Below are 19,764 nucleotides of genomic sequence, written 5' to 3'. Positions count from 1 at the left end.
CCCGTTTCGATTTCGTGGTCTCGTACCTGCCTGGTTCGAAGAACGTGAAGGCTGATGCTCTTTCTAGGAGTTTTGTGCCTGACTCTCCGGGAGTTTCAGAGCCGGCTGGTATCCTCAGAGAGGGAGAGATTTTGTCTGCCATTTCCCCAGATTTGCGACGAGTGTTGCAGGAATTTCAGGCGGATAGACCTGACCGTTGTCCACCAGAGAGACTGTTTGTCCCAGATAGATGGACCAGCAGAGTTATTTCCGAGGTTCATTTTTCGGTGTTGGCAGGTCATCCTGGGATTTTTGGTACCAGAGATTTGGTGGCTAGGTCCTTCTGGTGGCCTTCCTTGTTGCGGGATGTGCGTTCTTTTGTGCAGTCCTGTGGGATTTGTGCTCGGGCTAAGCCTTGCTGTTCTCATGCCAGCGGTTTGCTTTTGCCTATGCCTGTCCCGAAGAGGCCTTGGACGCACATTTCCATGGATTTTATTTCGGATCTTCCAGTCTCTCAGAGAATGTCTGTCATCTGGGTGGTGTGTGATCGTTTTTCTAAAATGGTCCATTTGGTGCCCTTGCCTAAGTTGCCTTCCTCCTCCGATTTGGTTCCTCTATTTTTTCAGAATGTGGTTCGTTTGCACGGCATCCCTGAAAATATTGTGTCTGACAGAGGATCCCAGTTTGTGTCCAGATTTTGGCGGATCTTTTGTGCTGAGATGGGCATTGATTTGTCTTTTTTGTCGGCCTTCCATCCTCAGACGAATGGCCAAACCGAGCGAACTAATCAGACCTTGGAAACTTATTTAAGATGTTTTGTTTCTGCTGATCAGGATGATTGGGTTACTTTCTTGCCATTGGCTGAGTTTCCCCTTAATAATCGGGCTAGTTCTGCTACTTTGGTTTCGCCTTTTTTTTGTAATTCTGGTTTTCATCCTCGTTTTTCCTCGGGTCAGGTGGAGCCTTCTGACTGTCCTGGGGTGGATTCTGTGGTGGATAGGTTGCAGCAGATTTGGAACCATGTGGTGGACAATTTGAAATTGTCACAGGAGAAAGCTCAGCGCTTTGCCACCCGCCGTCTGGGTGTGGGTCCCCGACTTCGTGTTGGGGATTTGGTATGGCTGTCTTCTCGTTATGTTCCTATGAAGGTCTCCTCTCCTAAGTTCAAGCCTCGCTTCATCGGTCCTTATAAGATTTTGGAAATCCTTAACCCTGTGTCATTTCGTTTGGACCTCCCAGCGTCGTTTGCCATTCATAATGTGTTCCATAGGTCTTTGTTGCGGAGGTATGTGGTGCCTGTGGTTCCTTCTGTTGAGCCCCCTGCTCCGGTGCTGGTTGAGGGTGAATTGGAGTACGTGGTGGAGAAGATCTTGGATTCTCGTATTTCTAGACGGAGGCTTCAGTATTTGGTTAAGTGGAAGGGCTATGGTCAGGAGGATAATTCCTGGGTTGTCGCCTCTGATGTTCATGCGGCCGATTTGGTTCATGCCTTCCATGTGGCTCATCCTGATCGCCCTGGGGGTTTTGATGAGGGTTCGGTGACCCCTCCTCAAGGGGGGGGTACTGTTGTGAACTCTGTTTTTGGGCTCCCTCTTGTGGTCACAAGTGGTACTGTGTGAGTGCTATCTTTGGGCTCCCTCTGGTGGCTCTTTTTGTCATTCTGCGGGTCTGTGGCTGGGATCAGCTGTCTCGTTATCTGCTAGTTGGTTTCCTATTTAGCTCACCTGGACTTTCAGTTGTTGCCTGCTGTCGATGTTTTCAGTGCTATTTTGATCTCTCCTGATTACCTTCGTTATCAGTCTCTCCAAGAGAAGCTAAGTTTCTGTTTGTTCATTTTTTGCTCATCAGTGTTCATTATGTTTCTTGGTTTATTATTAGTCTTTGTCCAGCTTGCTAGTATGTGATTTCCTCGCTTGCTGGTAGCTCTAGGGGGCTGAGTTTCTCCCCTCACACCGTTAGTTGGTGTGGGGGTTCTTGAATTCTCAGCGTGGATATTTTGTATAGGGTTTTCCACTGACCGCACAGTTTTCTATCTATCTTCTGCTATCTAGTATTAGCGGGCCTCATTTGCTGAATCTGTTTCATTTCTACGTTTGTATTTTCCCCTTACCTCACCGTTATTATTTGTTGGGGGCTTTCTATATCTTTGGGGTTATTTCTCTGAGGCAAGTGAGGTCTTTGCTTTCTCTCTAGGGGTAGCTAGTTTCTCAGGCTGCGTCGAGACGTCTAGGAATTTAGGCACGTTCACCGGCTACCTTTAGTGTGTGCGGTTAGGATCAGGATTGCGGTCAGTCCAGTTACCACCTCCCTAGAGCTCGTCCTATGTTCAGTTACTTAGCTAGTCAGTTCTGTGATCCTCAGCCACCAAGGATTATAACAGTCTAGTTTCCAAAATGGTGTCACTTGTGGGGGGTTTCCACTGTTTAGGCACATCAGGGGCTCTCCAAACGCGACATGGCGTCCAATCTCAATTCCAGCCAATTCACATTGAGAAAGTAAAACGGCACTCCTTCTCTTCCAAGCTCTGCAGTGCGCCCAAACAGTGGTTTACCCCCACATATGGGGTATCGACGTACTCAGGAGAAATTGCACAACAACTTTTGTGGTCTAATTTCTCCAGTTACCCTTGTGAAAATAAAAAATTGGGGGCAAAAAGATCATTTTTGTAGTAGAAAAAATGCGATTTTTTATTTTCACGGCCCTACTTTATAAACTTCTGTGAAGCACCTGGGGGTTTAAAGTGCTCACCACACATCTAGTTAAGTTCCTTATGGGGTCTAGTTTCCAAAATGGTGTCACTTGTGGGGGTTTCCACTGTTTAGGCACATCAGGGGCTCTCCAAACGCGACATGGCATCCGATGTCAATTCCAGCCAATTCTACATTGAAAAAGTAAAATGGCACTCCTTCTCTTCCAAGCTCTGCGGTGCGCCCAAACAGTGGTTTACCCCCACATATGTGGTATCGGCGTATTCAGGAGAAATTGCACAACAAAATGTATGGTTACATTTCTGTTTTTACACTTGTGGAAATAAAAAAAAATGGTTCTGAATTAAAATGTTTGCAAAAAAAAGTTAAATGTTCATTTTTTCCTTCCACATTGTTTCAGTTCCTGTGAAGCACGTAAAGGGTTAATAAACTTCTTGAATGTGGTTTTGAGCACCTTGAGGGGTGCAGTTTTTAGAATAGTGTCACACTTGGTTTTTTTCTATCATATAGACCCCTCAAAATGACTTCAAATGTGATGTGGTCCCTAAAAAAAAATTGTGTTGTAAAAATGAAAAATTGCTGGTCAACTTTTAACCCTTATAACTCCCTAACAAAAAAAAATGTGTTTCCAAAATTGTGCTGATGTAAAGTAGACATGTGGGAAATGTTATTTATTAACTATTTTTTGTGACATATCTCTCTGATTTAAGGGGATAAAAATACAAAGTTTGAAAATTGCAAAATTTTTAAATTTTTTTGCCATATTTCCATTTTTGTCATAAATAATCGCAAGTAATATCGAAGAAATGTTACCACTAACATGAAGTACAATATATCACGAAAAAACAATCTCAGAATCACCAGGATCCGTTAAAGCGTTCCAGAGTTATAACCTCATAAACTGACAGTGGTCAGAATTGTAAAAATTGGCTCGGTCATTAAGTACCAAATTGGCTCTGTCACTAAGGGGTTAAAGGTAATCTGTCACGTGTATGACCTATCAATGTGGGCATACAGTTAATAGAAATGTTAAGCTAGTCCTACCTGTATGCCTCATATTAATGGTCTTCTTGCTGAGAAATGTTGTATTCTTTCTTTATGTTAATGATTTCTTCCAGGCTCTGGGGCGCGTGGTGCCTCCCAACAGTATCAGTTATGGCCCCGGAATCCTGCGCCTGTGCCCCGCTCTCCCTCAGAAATACACACCTTATCCTCCCTTCTGTGGGAACTGCATTCAGTGATCTTTTGCGCAGGCGTCGGCGACTTCCGCTCCAGAGACCTCCAGTGTGTACACCGATAAGGTGCTCGCCTCACTTCCTCCCTGTATAGTCATCACCATGTACACATGGTTCCTAGCAAGGACTGTGCAGGGAGGAAGTGGGGAGAGCATATTATCGGCGCAAACACCGGAGGTCACAGCGACCCACCGGCGCCTGCGCAGGAGTGCATATACATCCCAGGAGTAACAGATTCCCTATAAGAAGCAACCAGAAATGAATGGAAACAAAAGGCTGGACAGTTCTGAAGTGGCCAGCAATGTATCTGGATCTAAATCCTACTGAACACCTGTGTAGAGATTTTAATATTACTGTTAGAAGAAGACTCCTTGAGATATGAGAGTCCTGGAGCAGTTTGCAAAAGAAGAGTTCTCCAAAATTCCAGTCGAGAGGTGTAAGAAGCTTGATGATGGTTATAGGAAGCGATTGATTGCAGTTATTTATTCCAAAGGGTGTTCAACCAAATATTAAGTTGAGGGTGCCAACTATTTTGAACCATTTTGGGGATTTTGTGTGACATTATGTCCAATTTGCCTTTTTTTCTCTGTGTTGTTCCAATATGCACAAAGGAAATAAACATGTGTAAAACAAAACATGTGTAACTGCAATAATATTTCTGGGAGAAGTACTTAATTTTCTGGAACAATTTCAAGAGTACCAACACTTTAGGCCATGACTCTATGTGCAACCAATTAAAGAGGACCTGTTACCAGGTCAAAAGTGGACAGTTTTTAGTTAATTCCCACTGCTTCTAAGCAGGCAATTTTTTTTGTGGGTTTTTTTTTGGGTGGTTGTCGGCAGTGGTTTTTGTTTCTTTGCTGTTTTATATCTGCCAAACGGTTACAGAGATATGGACCTGATGCTAATTTTAATAGTCTTTTCCAAGGAGGCATTGCTAACAGGGTAATAATACATAGCAGTTTAAATGTACCCTCTTTGAGAATCTGTGAAACACGTCACCTTGTAAAAACAATGAAATGTAGCACTAAATATAATGGTCCATGGAACCAAAAGGCAGAGTTTAATAAGACAAAAAATTCCATACCTAGCGGTGCAGTGGGAATAAAATTCAACAAAAACTGGCCTCTTTTGATTTGTTAACATGTTTTCTTTAAAGGGGATCTATTAGCAAGTTTTTGCTATGTATTCTGAGAGCAGCATAATGCAGGGGCAGAGACCCTGATTCCAGTGATGTCACACTAGAATATGTGCAGTTGTTTCAATTAAATCAGTATTTTATCACTAGGAGATTATCTGTAGAGGACTAGCTGTCTTATGCTATGTAGCCCTCCTGATCTGTGTAACCCTGCCACCACCACTGATCAGCAGTGTTCTGTCGATGTACAGAGTACACAGAAAGTTGTCAATTAGTGGTGTGGGGGTGGGGGGTAATACAGAGCTCAGCATTCAGAGAACTGCTAGATCTGCAGCAGAGAAACCATGATTTTATCAAAAGTACAACATGCAGCCCTTTAAACAATAAATTGCTGGAATCAGGGTCAAAAATCACATAATCATCTGAAAAAATCTGATATCTCATAATAACAAGACCTGCGCTCTGCAAGGCAGCAAAGATAAAGAGAGCTTAGATATTTAATACAAAAAAAGTTTACAATACAAATATAGAAAGAAGAGGAAATGAGCATACATATTTTTAATAGTTACCCAGCCAAAAAGAAGAGGAGAGGTATGCAGTTGGAATTGGTTCCGTTCGTTTCCAGCTTCAGTATATGGGACCACATTTGCTGAGGGATGAGAGAAGTGATCCAGACCCAAGAGTGCAGCATTTCATTCCAGACACATGGCAGGTAAGTGACACAAATATAAATAGGAACACTTAAGCTCTTTAGACTACATCCACACACTTTCATTTTTGCAAGTTTTCCGATATCACAAAAAATCAGAAGTAAAAAATTATACAGAAATAAAAAAAGCCAAACACCCTGTAGACCCGCAGGCCAGTCCGTGCACTGCAGTCCAATTTTTATTGCACCCTAAAAATGAGTCTATTTTTCTTTTTGCAGAGAGAACTTCTTGATGCAGTTGATAACAATGAATCTGCAGTAATTGTGGCTCCAACATCATCAGGAAAAACATATGCATCTTATTATTGTATGGAGAAAGTTTTAAAACAAAGCAATGAAGCCGTTGTGGTTTATGTTGCTCCCACTAAGGTAAGACTGTAGTTTTTAGAAACAAAAAATCAGCAGTGTTGTAAAGCAGCTTTTATAAAACCTGTGGCAAAAATGATGGAAGTGACACCCTTGGAGAATATTCACACAGTCTTTTCAGTTTGTGGCACATTCACAAATCAATTAAAAAAAAAAAATGGAATACTTACTGTTGAGGTAAAAATTGTATAATTGACATGTTTTAATATCTGTTTTAGAGAACTAAATTACAAGGCTACCAATGCAAAATAGTCTATAGCTAAAAGATAGTACTAAATGACTTTACAGGTGTTACTCCCCTCCTGCCTTCCAAGGCTCACATGATGTTGTTATGCCACATAAGCCCTACAGCCAATCAGTGACTTCAAATGTCCTGCAGTTTTTGCTTCCTTTAGACATCTGAGGTTCATTGGAAGAATGTGTGAGTAAATCAGCCCATCAACCACCACTGATTGGCTTCAGTGCTCATGTCGTATAACATCATTACAAAAATGCTGGGAGGCCTGGTTCTGACATCATTAAAATTGCAAAAAACTGACCGTCACATCCAAACATAAACTAGGTCTGAACAGGTGCTTACCCGGAGTCACCAACTCATATACAATCAAACAAATAAAGCAGCACACTGTAGCACCATAGCATGCAAATATGAAATGTGAAAATTGAACTGCATTACTGAACCAGAAATATGAAAAATTGAGAATGCTTAGAGCATAAATTGGCCAATTCATGTGTACCTGAAAGCCAAGTTAAGTTGATTCTATTTTCCAGGACCTAACAATGCTAATCCTCTCTTAGAATAAAGTCTGTATGGCAACTCAATGTGAATCCTCTCTTGGACTGAAATCTATATCTCTGTGGAGGATTCACATTAAGTTCCCATACGGATGATGACTTTAGTCTAAGAGAGGATTGGCATTAAGTTAGGACCTGGAAACGAGAATCACCTTAACGTGGCTGCTAGGTACACATGAATTGGCCAATTTATGCACTAAGCTTTCTCAATTTTTCATATTTCTAGTGCAGTAATGCAATTCAATTTTCATTTTTCATATTTGCATGCTATGGAGCTACAGAGTGCTGCTTTATTTGTTTGACAACATTAAAATAGCACCAGTGCAGGATGTGAATATTTGTTTTTTTTATTTTACACAGGATAATATAGTATCTAAGACGGGGTTGTCCAAATAGCAGACAACCCTTTAAATTAACTGAAAGGATTAAGATGTGCTCAACCTCCACACACATGCAATGGGTCAATGGTTTCACCATTGTGAAGCAAAATTGTGCGGGAATCGACCATTGCGTTTATTGGAACTTTGGCTGTATCAGTCAGCTGCATCATCTGGCTGTACCCTTATTAAAAAATTTTACGGTAGAAATTTTACAGAGTGTGGCAAAAGATCTTGATTGTTCCCATTCAGCTGTGTAGGTAATAAAAATTATATAGGTAGATCAAGGAAAACATCAACGTGTCATGATAGAAAGTGTAAAGGAATTTGCCTCTAAAATAGAAACTCTGCCACAAAGCAGACAAAACTACAATAATTCAGCTGAATTAAATAGCATTTAGGTACATGTAGAAAAGCCAAGCTTGCACTAACACCAAAACAGAAAGGCAATCCACTCAGTAAATGTTGGAAATGAAAGCATTGGTCCAAGACAAGGCACAGTCTGGTAAAGCTTACCTGTCTACCTTTCCTATTCCAAGAAATTTGCAATAATCTTGTTTATCACTTGTTATGCTCATGCGTCAAGAAAAAAAAAATTTTCAAATCCTTGAGCAGGAAATTACTAATTGGGATTTTCTTTGTAAATAATTCTGTAATTGTTTTCTCAACAATAAAGATTCCATAATTTTTTCCTCTTCTCAATGCATATGTCATTAAAGGGAGTCACCCCAAAATGGCAATGAAACGTTTAAATTCATATTAGGCATTTATAGTTTAAGTTAATATTTTATTAAAAATCAACTTTTATTTGCTATACAAATGAGGGCGCTTCGGTGCACCCCTGGTGTGGCCTGCGGCTTGGAATACCATCACGCCTTCTTATTTGCATAATAAAACCGGTATCTTATAGAGATAGACATGTGTCTGGAGTTGAGAGTGAATGAATGCTGTCTCATATCATTTCGCGTGCCTGCGCACTGCAATTGAATGAGCTTGGCGGTGCACTCACAGTGTCGATCCGGGTACACACACAATGTAGCACTCGCCTTCTTAAAAAGTTCATGACTTAGCTAGAAACAGATTAATAAATTGTCAAAGCAAGTCAGCATTAATGTATAAAAAATGTGTTGAAAAGTGAGCCGAGAGTGTAGCACTAAATAAAAGATGAGCTAAATGATTCATCTATCATAAGCCACTAATATAAATTTGGTGAATTTTTAGACTGTCTTGTCTGTTGACCCTATCTACATATGAGACCTGATTGGTAAATCTGATGCATAATTAGGATACAATAAAAAAAGTTCAAGATCTGTTAATTTTTTAATTTGCCATATTATTCTAACTGTATAAATTACATGTATCAATTATAGAGTTCAATATAATAAGCTATGACCTTTTATGCAATACATTTGTCCCATATAGGCCCTTGTAAATCAAGTTGTAGCAACTGTTATGAGTCAGTTCAATAAAGATCTACCAAACGGAATTGTGCTGTGTGGGGTTTTCACTCGAGATTATCGCACTGATGCTCTAAACAGCCAGGTATGTATGGGGTAAAATACGTGTGGGCCGGTGGCCCGGGGTAGAAGCTTGAAACTCACGGCTATTTGCTGAGTTGTTAAAGGTCTGTAATTTGTCTTTAATTTTGACTTAATAATTGTGTCAATACTATTTGTAAGCTGATTTGTATTGGGAACAACTCATGCTTTATAATTAGCTGCCAACTTTCATTTTTTTCTCCACTGCGATGTTTTAGCACAGATTTATTTTGTTTAGTATTTGTCTCTAGAACATGTCTTCTACAGTGTTTTGAAAGTTCTTTTCCTTAGGGTACTGTCACACTCTGCAACTTTCCAACGATCACGACCAGCGATACGACCTGGCCGTGATCGTTGGAAAGTCGTTGTGTGGTCGCTGGGGAGCTGTCACACAGACCGCTCTCCAGCGACCTACGATGCCGAGGTCCCAGCGTAAAAGTAAAAAAAAACGAACAGTACATACTCACCTATCGGTGTCCTTCAGGTCCCTTGCCGTCTGCTTCCCGCTCTGACTGAGTGCCGCCGTAAAGTGAAAGCAGATCACAGCGGCGACGTCACCGCTGTGATCTGCTCTCACTTTCCGGCCGGCAGACAGTCAGAGCGGGAAGCAGACGGCAAGGGACCTGAAGGACACCGAAATGTGAGTATGTACGGTTTTTATTTTTTTTATTTTTACGCTGGTAACCACGGTAAACATCGGGTTACTAAGCGCGGCCCTGCGCTTAGTAACCCGATGTTTACCCGGGTTACAAGCGAACGCATCGTTGGATCGCTGTCACACACAACGATCCAGCGATGACAGCCGGAGATCCAGCGACGAAAGAAAGTTCCAAACGATCTGCTACGACGTATGATTCTCAGCAGGGTCCCTGATCGTATGGATATCGCTGGAACGTCACGGATCGTAACGTTGTAGCGATCAAAGTGCCACTGTGTGACAGTACCCTTAGGGTTTAATTCACACTCCCTAACCAAACTTTCTTGAGAACATCAGATTTTTCAGTAACCAGGCTTTATTTACCTTTAGAAAGGGATTAACCAGCTCACCCCAAGTAGGCATCCCAGGAGGCACGGATCTACAAGGAACCAAATGTAGAAATAAAGAGAGGAAATGATCCAGCTTCCAAGCTTGCAAAATTTATTGAATTAAAAAATATTAATAAATTCCATCATTAGTGTAGACACAGCTACCCATTTCGAACATCCATTGCATTATTTAACAAAGCTTTGTTAAAGAACACAATGGATGTTCGAAACGCGTAGCTGTGTCTACACTAATGATGGAATCTATTAAAAAAAATTTTATCCAATACATTTTTGCAAGCTTGGAAGCTGGATAATTTCCTCTCTTTATTTGCCTTTACTTGTAAGGCAAGGCAGCTGAGAATCACACACTTTTAACCTCATCTTGATGTTGGACCTTTTTTCCTATAAAATGTGAAATTAAAAAGTATCTGTCATAATTCATAATCATTCATTCTCAAAATTATCAATTCACTGGTAAAATCTGTATTGAGTGAAGACAGATCATTACATTACCGAGATAGGAGATGAGCTGCTGCAGATAAGATTCTATGTAGACAGGAGGAGGGAGGAACTGTAACCAGAGGTCCTCCCTCCTCCCCTCTACATAGAATCAGTGCCAACTGTCCTCTTCATCTATCTACAGTAAGTAATGACTGAATTGAGAATTTTGAAAATGACTGATCAGTCCAGGAGGCGAAAGAAGCAGATTTCTCAGATAAGATATTTTACAAAGTTGCTTATTCTCAAGTGTACTATTGATTTCTGAAATAAAAATTAAAACAACGGTTACTCTTTAAGGTCAATGCCATGATTCAATACCATAGCCTATAATATAGAAGGTAATGCTTTACCTTTGCACCACAAGTTGCTGTATTACCGTATATACTCGCGTATAAGCCGACCAGAGTATAAGCCGACCCCCCTAATTTTGTCACAAAAGACTGGAAAAACTTACTGACTCGAGTATAAGCCTAGGATGGGAAATGCAGCAGCTACCGGTAAATGTCAAAAGTAAAAATAGATACCAATAAAAGTAAAATTAATTGACACATCAGTAGGTTAAGTGTTTTTGAATATCCATATTGAATCAGGAGCCCCATATAATGCTCCATAAAGTTTATGATGGCCCCATAAGATGCTCCATATTAACATATACCCCATATAATCCTGCATAAAGGTTAATAATGGCCCCATAAGATGCTCCATAGACACATTTGCCAAATATGCTGCACAAATGTTGATTATGGCCCCATAAGATGCTCCATAAAGATATTTGCCCCATATAGTGCTGCACAAACCTTGATTCTGGCCCCATAAGATACTCCATACAGACACTTGCTCCATATAGTGCTGCACAAACGTTTATTATGGCCCCATAAGATGCTCCATACAGACACTTGCCCCATTTGCTGTTGCTCAGGCCCCCGGCACTTTCAATATTCACCTGACCGTTCCGGCGCCGCTACATCTTCAGCGTCTTCTGCACTGACATTCAGGCAGAGGGCGCACACTAATCACGCCATTGCGCCGTCTGACCTTAGTGTCACTGCTGAAGACGGAGCGGTGCCCGCAACGGGAAGCAGGTTAATATCGCGCAGCGCTCCCCCTACCCATTATACTCACCTGCTCCTGGCGCTGTGCAGTCCTCGCCTGCTTCCCTGGTGCCGCAGCTTCTTCCTTTACTGAGCGGTCACCGTTACTGCTCATTACAGTAATGAATATGTGGCTCCACCCCTATGGGAGGTGGAGCCGCATATTCATTACTGTAATGAGCGTTACTCTCATGATCTCCATGGCTAGAGAACATAGCATAAGCCTATATAGGAACAAGCTCTTGGAAGATGGGAACTGTACTGACCATGAACTAAACCTACCGCACAACTAGAAGTAGCCAGGTAGCATGTCCTACTTTTTATCCCTATATGCCCAGCGCCGGCCGGAGAACTAAATAATGCTAGCAGAGGGAAATATAAGACCTGGCTCACCTCTAGAGAAATGCCCAAAAAGGAGACAGAGGCCCCCCACATATATTGGCGGTGATTTTAGATGAAATAACAAACACAGCAGGAAAATAGTTTTAGCAAATTTGAGGTCCGCTTTCTAGATAGCAGAAGACAGAAAGAACACTTTCATGGTCAGCAGAAAACCCTAACAAAACACCATCCAGAAATTACTTTAGGACTCTGGCATTAACTCATAATACCAGAGTGGCAATTCCTGATCAACAAGAGCTTTCCAGACACAGTAACGAAACTGCAGCTGTGAACTGGAACCAAAAAGCAAAAACAAACATGGACGAAAGTCCAACTTATCTAGTAGATGTCTGGGAGCAGGAACAAGCACAGAGAGGCTTCTGATAACATTGTTGACCGGCAAGCAACTAACAGAGAAGCCAGGTTATATAGCGACACCCAGATCTGATGAGAACAGGTGAACAGGAAAGATGATGACACAAGTTCAATTCCACCAGTGGCCACCGGGGGAGCCCAAAATCCAAATTCACAACAGTACCCCCCCCTCAAGGAGGGGGCACCGAACCCTCACCAGAACCACCAGGGCGATCAGGATGGGCCCTATGAAAGGCACGAACCAGATCGGAGGCATGAACATCAGATGCAGTGACCCAAGAATTATCCTCCTGGCCGTATCCCTTCCACTTGACCAGATACTGGAGTCTCCGTCTGGAAACACGGGAGTCCAGGATTTTCTCCACAACGTACTCCAACTCACCCTCAACCAACACCGGAGCAGGAGGCTCAACGGAAGGCACAACAGGTACCTCATACCTGCGCAATAACGACCGATGAAAAACGTTATGAATGGAAAAGGATGCAGGGAGGTCTAAACGGAAGGAAACAGGGTTAAGAATCTCCAATATCCTATACGGACCGATGAACCGAGGCTTAAACTTAGGAGAAGAGACCCTCATAGGGACAAAACGAGAAGACAACCACACCAAATCTCCAACACAAAGCCGAGGACCAACACGACGGTAACGGTTGGCAAAAAGCTGAGTCTTCTCCTGGGACAACTTCAAATTGTCCATCACCTGCCCCCAAATATGATGCAATCTCTCCACCACCGCATCCACTCCAGGACAATCCGAGGACTCCACCTGACCGGAGGAAAATCGAGGATGGAACCCCGAATTACAGAAAAACGGGGACACCAAGGTGGCAGAGCTGGCCCGATTATTGAGGGCGAACTCCGCCAATGGCAAAAAAGCAACCCAATCATCCTGGTCAGCAGACACAAAACACGTCAGATATGTCTCCAGGGTCTGATTAGTCCGCTCGGTCTGGCCATTAGTCTGAGGGTGAAAAGCAGACGAAAAAGACAAATCTATGCCCATCCTAGCACAGAATGCCCGCCAAAATCTAGACACAAATTGGGTTCCTCTGTCAGAAACGATATTCTCAGGAATACCATGCAAACGAACAACATTTTGAAAAAACAGGGGAACCAACTCGGAAGAAGAAGGCAATTTGGGCAGGGGAACCAAATGGACCATCTTAGAAAAACGGTCACACACCACCCAGATGACAGACATTTTCTGGGAAACAGGCAGATCTGAAATAAAATCCATCGAGATGTGCGTCCAAGGCCTCTTAGGAATAGGCAAGGGCAACAATAATCCACTAGCCCGAGAACAACAAGGCTTGGCCCGAGCACAAACGTCACAAGACTGCACAAAGCCTCGCACATCTCGTGACAGGGAAGGCCACCAGAAGGATCTTGCCACCAAATCCCTGGTACCGAAAATTCCAGGATGACCTGCCAATGCAGAAGAATGCACCTCAGAGATGACTCTACTGGTCCAATCATCAGGAACAAACAGCCTATCAGGCGGACAACGATCCGGTCTATCCGCCTGAAACTCCTGCAAGGCCCGCCGCAGGTCTGGAGAAACGGCTGACAAAATAACTCCATCCTTAAGGATACCTGTGGGCTCAGAGTTGCCGGGTGAATCAGGCTCAAAACTCCTAGAAAGGGCATCCGCCTTAACATTCTTAGAACCCGGTAGGTATGACACCACAAAATTAAACCGAGAAAAAAATAATGACCAGCGCGCCTGTCTAGGATTCAGGCGCCTGGCGGTCTCAAGATAAATCAAATTTTTGTGGTCAGTCAATACCACCACCTGATGTCTGGACCCCTCAAGCCAATGGCGCCACTCCTCAAACGCCCACTTCATGGCCAAAAGCTCCCGATTCCCAACATCATAATTCCGCTCAGCGGGCGAAAATTTACGGGAAAAGAAGGCACAAGGCCTCATCACGGAGCAGTCAGAACTTTTCTGCGACAACACTGCCCCAGCTCCGATCTCAGAAGCGTCGACCTCAACCTGAAAAGGAAGAGCCACATCAGGCTGACGCAACACAGGGGCAGAAGAAAAACGGCGCTTAAGCTCCTGAAAAGCCTCCACAGCATCAGGGGACCAATTAGCAACATCAGCACCCTGTCTAGTCAAATCGGTCAATGGCTTAACGACATCCGAAAAACCAGCAATAAATCGACGATAAAAGTTGGCAAAGCCCAAAAATTTCTGAAGACTTTTAAGAGAAGAGGGCTGCGTCCAATCACAAATAGCTTGAACCTTGACAGGATCCATCTCAATGGAAGAGGGAGAAAAAATATATCCCAAAAAGGAAATTCTCTGAACCCCAAAAACGCACTTAGAACCCTTGACACACAGAGAATTAGACCGCAAAACCTGAAAAACCCTCTTGACTTGCTGGACATGAGAGTCCCAGTCATCCGAAAAAATCAGAATATCATCCAGATACACTATCATAAATTTATCCAAAAAATCGCGGAAAATATCATGCATAAAGGACTGGAAGACTGAAGGGGCATTAGAAAGACCAAAAGGCATCACCAAATACTCAAAGTGGCCCTCGGGCGTATTAAATGCGGTTTTCCACTCATCCCCCTGCCTGATCCGCACCAAATTATACGCCCCACGGAGATCAATCTTAGAGAACCACTTGGCCCCCTTTATGCGAGCAAACAAATCAGTCAGCAACGGCAATGGGTATTGATATTTAACCGTGATTTTATTCAAAAGCCGATAATCAATACATGGTCTCAAAGAGCCGTCTTTTTTTGACACAAAGAAAAAACCGGCTCCTAAGGGAGATGACGATGGACGAATATGTCCCTTTTCCAAGGACTCCTTTATATATTCTCGCATAGCAGCATGTTCAGGCACAGACAGATTAAATAAACGACCCTTTGGGTATTTACTACCCGGAATTAAATCTATAGCACAATCGCACTCACGGTGCGGAGGTAGTGAACCCAGCTTGGGTTCTTCAAAGACGTCACGATAATCAGACAGGAACTCAGGGATTTCAGAGGGAATAGATGATGAAATGGAAACCAAAGGTACGTCCCCATGAGTCCCCTTACATCCCCAGCTCAACACAGACATAGCTCTCCAGTCAAGGACTGGGTTGTGAGACTGCAGCCATGGCAATCCTAGCACCAAATCATCATGTAGATTATACAGCACCAGAAAACGAATAATCTCCTGGTGATCCGGATTAATACGCATAGTTACTTGTGTCCAGTATTGTGGTTTATTATTAGCCAATGGGGTGGAGTCAATCCCCTTCAGAGGAATAAGAGTCTCCAAAGGCTCTAAATCATACCCACAACAATTGGCAAAGGACCAATCCATAAGACTCAAAGCGGCGCCAGAGTCGATATAGGCGTCCGTGGTAATAGATGACAAAGAGCAAATCAGGGTCACAGACAAAATAAACCTAGACTGTAAAGTGCCAATGGAAACAGACTTATCAAGCTTTTTAGTACGCTTAGAGCATGCTGATATAACATGAGTAGAATCCCCACAATAGAAACACAACCCATTTTTCCGTCTAAAATTCTGCCGCTCGCTTCTGGACAGAATTCCATCACACTGCATACTTTCTGGCGTCTTCTCAGTGGACACCGCCAGATGGTGCACTGGTTTGCGCTCCCGCAAACGCCTATCGATCTGAATAGCCATTGTCATGGACTCATTCAGACCCGCAGGCACAGGGAACCCCACCATAACATCCTTAATGGCATCAGAGAGACCCTCTCTGAAAGTAGCCGCCAAGGCACACTCATTCCACTGAGTAAGCACAGACCATTTACGGAATCTCTGGCAGTAAATTTCAGCTTCATCTTGCCCCTGAGATAGGGACATCAAAGTTTTTTCTGCCTGAAGTTCCAAATGAGGTTCGTCATAAAGCAACCCCAAGGCCAGAAAAAACGCATCTACATTGCGCAACGCAGGATCCCCTGGTGCCAATGAAAAAGCCCAGTCTTGAGGGTCGCCACGGAGCAGAGAAATCACAATCCGAACCTGCTGTGCAGGGTCCCCGGCAGAACGAGATTTCAGGGACAAAAATAACTTGCAATTATTTCTAAAATTCTGAAAACCAGATCTATTCCCCGAGAAAAATTCCGGCAGAGGAATTCTCGGTTCAGATACCGGAGCATGAACAACAAAATCTTGCAAATTTTGTACTTTCGTGGTGAGATTATTCAAACCTGCAGTTACACTCTGAAGATCCATAATAAACAGGTGAACACAGAGCCATTCAAAGATTAGAAGGAGAGAGAAAAAAAAGAAAGACTGCAGCATAGACAGACTAGCAAATAATCCAATTAAGAGCACAAAAAAAAAAAAAAAAAAAACTCTCAGCAGACTTCTTATTTCACTCCTTTCTCAGCCAAGGAATTAACCCTTTAGTAGGCCGGTCAAACTGTCATGATCTCCATGGCTAGAGAACATAGCATAAGCCTATATAGGAACAAGCTCTTGGAAGATGGGAACTGTACTGACCATGAACTAAACCTACCGCACAACTAGAAGTAGCCAGGTAGCATGTCCTACTTTTTATCCCTATATGCCCAGCGCCGGCCGGAGAACTAAATAATGCTAGCAGAGGGAAATATAAGACCTGGCTCACCTCTAGAGAAATGCCCAAAAAGGAGACAGAGGCCCCCCACATATATTGGCGGTGATTTTAGATGAAATAACAAACACAGCAGGAAAATAGTTTTAGCAAATTTGAGGTCCGCTTTCTAGATAGCAGAAGACAGAAAGAACACTTTCATGGTCAGCAGAAAACCCTAACAAAACACCATCCAGAAATTACTTTAGGACTCTGGCATTAACTCATAATACCAGAGTGGCAATTCCTGATCAACAAGAGCTTTCCAGACACAGTAACGAAACTGCAGCTGTGAACTGGAACCAAAAAGCAAAAACAAACATGGACGAAAGTCCAACTTATCTAGTAGATGTCTGGGAGCAGGAACAAGCACAGAGAGGCTTCTGATAACATTGTTGACCGGCAAGCAACTAACAGAGAAGCCAGGTTATATAGCGACACCCAGATCTGATGAGAACAGGTGAACAGGAAAGATGATGACACAAGTTCAATTCCACCAGTGGCCACCGGGGGAGCCCAAAATCCAAATTCACAACACGTTACCATGTGACCCCTCAGTACAGGAAGGAGCTGGGGCGCCAGGGACCGCCGCCATGAGCAGGTGAGTATAATTAGGCAGCCCCCGCTCCCCCTCCCCTGCCGACCCCTGGGTATGACTCGAGTATAAGCCAAGAGGGGGACTTTCAGCCCAAAAAAAGGGCTGAAAATCTCGGCTTATACTCGAGTATATACGGTAAATGTTTGTTATTGTAAAGTCTTTAAAGTCAGAAATATGTCAACAATCACTTAATAAACACATTATTGTTATATTTGTTGTTATTATATTTGTTATATTTGTCCAATGCATTTTGTTCAGTTTAACTTAAATAACATTTACTTGGATGCTTAGCCAGTGTAAATGCTAAAATTATGCTAAGCGCCTCAAACCTCACCCGTTGGGAAGTAGTATACATTGTTTGCTTTTTACACCACATTTTCTCAAAAACTAGTCATCGATATGTCTGAATCATCCTAAGGCAAACCTACTTTCAAGTTTTCAGGAGCAAACTGTTGAGCATGTTAAGGAATACTGTTGTGTTTCTGGCACAAATAATTTATAAACATGTCTAACCTGAAAATCACCTGTTTTGGGGGCATTAGGTGCCAAACAACATCCGCCATTTCCTTCATAAATATGCTCCTTTGTCTGTTGAGGAATAATGGCTCTGTCTATTGACTGAATTTATTTGATGCTTTAACAATAAATTTGGTATTGTGTGATTTATAGGTCTTAGTGTACAAGGTGTCTCTATTTTTATTTTTACCATATGTTTCTCAAAGATTTAGTGGTATATCATTGGAGAAGCTACAGATAAAGGCCGCAGATCTGACAGTTCGAGCAATTGCTTCTGGTAGCTAAGGAGCCCCAAAGGCTACTTTGCCATATAATAAGATACCAGTGTTAAACATGGTCTATATAGATTGAGTCTGACATGCATGTTGCACTGGAAAATGTTTTTCAAGCTCTGTATTTATAGGTAGAAATGTACAGGGTGCAGTTTGGGTTTTGAATTTCATGTTATTCACTGTTTCATAACAGGTTCTGGTAACTGTGCCACAGTGTTTTGAAATTCTTCTATTGTCTCCACATCGACAAGACTGGGTGAATAGAATCAAATATGTTATATTTGATGAGGTATGTAGTACTAATTCTTGGCAATCCTTTTAAGACATACAAAAATGGGTCCTCTTCTCTCAAAATGCTGCCATTCTTGTGTATGTGTCTGATTTTTAAATAGGATGAGCTGCAATTTTACAACAACTTAAAAAGGTAGTCCAGCAACTAAAATGTATGTTTTCAATACCTATCCTTACACCCTAATCATTTTTGCAGTTTGCTTCATTACACAATACCCAACACTTCTCCCTATCTAGCTAATCCCTAAATGTGTTTTTTTTTAACTTCACTTCCTGTTCTGTTTTGTTTGAGAACTGTCTCATGCAGGACCTCACAGGAGGCTGGGGCTGCACTCACCTTCTTGCAGCATCCATCACCTCTCCTGAAACGGGACATTAACAGGGAGAAGCTACTCATTAGTTTGTTGCATCGCTTCCCCCTGTGTGTCCTAGATCCTAGGTGATGGATGCTGTAGGAAATGTGAGTGTAGCGTTGGCATTCAGCTTCAATCTCTTGTAGCTTTTACCTAAAAGAAGATGTCATCAGGGGACAGAGATAGAAGCTGTGCTCACTCACTGCTCTATCATTGCCTTCAAACAAATCATCAGGGGTGGCGCTTGTGTCACTTACTGCTTCTATCACAGTTCTTTGTTGATGATTCATTTCAGAGATGTGCTAGAAGCTTAGGAGTAGTGCTGGTGGCACTCACTGATTATCTCCACCTCACAAGAGTGCTGGACCTGCACTTAGATCTCCCACAGTGGAGATCTCCCACTAATGATCCAAAATGTCTTCAGAGGTGGCAATGATGCAAGAAACTAGTGAGTAATTGCAGTGCTACCGTCTAATGACGTCCTGATCCAAAAGGGGCGATGAACGCTGTGGGGAATAAGTGCAACCCCAGCCTCCTGTGATGTCCTGTTTGAGACTCTCAAACAAAACCTCACAGGAGGCGAAGTAAAAAAACTCATTTATGGATTAGCAGGATACAGAAAAGTGTAGGGCATTGTTTTAATAAAGTAAATTACAAACGTGGTTAGGGTGTAAAGATAGATATTTAAAAAATACATTTTAGGTGACGGGCAACCCCTTTAAGGACAAGAGTAGAGTTATTTCTTGGAAACAAAATTCCATTTTCTAAAAAAAAACGTTTTTCTAGTGAATTGTAATTTTAATGGTAAGTTCATTATTGCAGACAATTTTGTTGCTATAAAAATACAAATAAATAAATTCTGAGACAAACTAGTGTTGTCCCATTGTTTTGTATCTATACAGAATTCTGATTT

The 19,764-nt window shown here is 42.4% G+C and overlaps 1 protein-coding gene across 1 annotated transcript in view; it reads left to right on the top strand.

Moving 5' to 3' along the window:
- The window catches only part of DDX60 (DExD/H-box helicase 60), a 288,318-nt gene that overhangs the window by 119,468 nt on the left and 149,086 nt on the right, over positions 1-19,764 (top strand). The window contains exons 16-19 of the mRNA XM_077279474.1: positions 5,626-5,772; positions 5,989-6,138; positions 8,730-8,849; positions 18,401-18,496. Coding sequence (XP_077135589.1) covers positions 5,626-5,772; positions 5,989-6,138; positions 8,730-8,849; positions 18,401-18,496 — 513 coding nt within the window. The remainder of the gene's footprint in view (positions 1-5,625; positions 5,773-5,988; positions 6,139-8,729; positions 8,850-18,400; positions 18,497-19,764) is intronic.

This window comes from Ranitomeya variabilis, chromosome 1 (assembly GCF_051348905.1).
Source record: "Ranitomeya variabilis isolate aRanVar5 chromosome 1, aRanVar5.hap1, whole genome shotgun sequence".
Classification (NCBI taxonomy): Eukaryota; Metazoa; Chordata; class Amphibia; order Anura; family Dendrobatidae; genus Ranitomeya; species Ranitomeya variabilis.
This window is presented reverse-complemented; position numbering and strand designations above follow the sequence as displayed.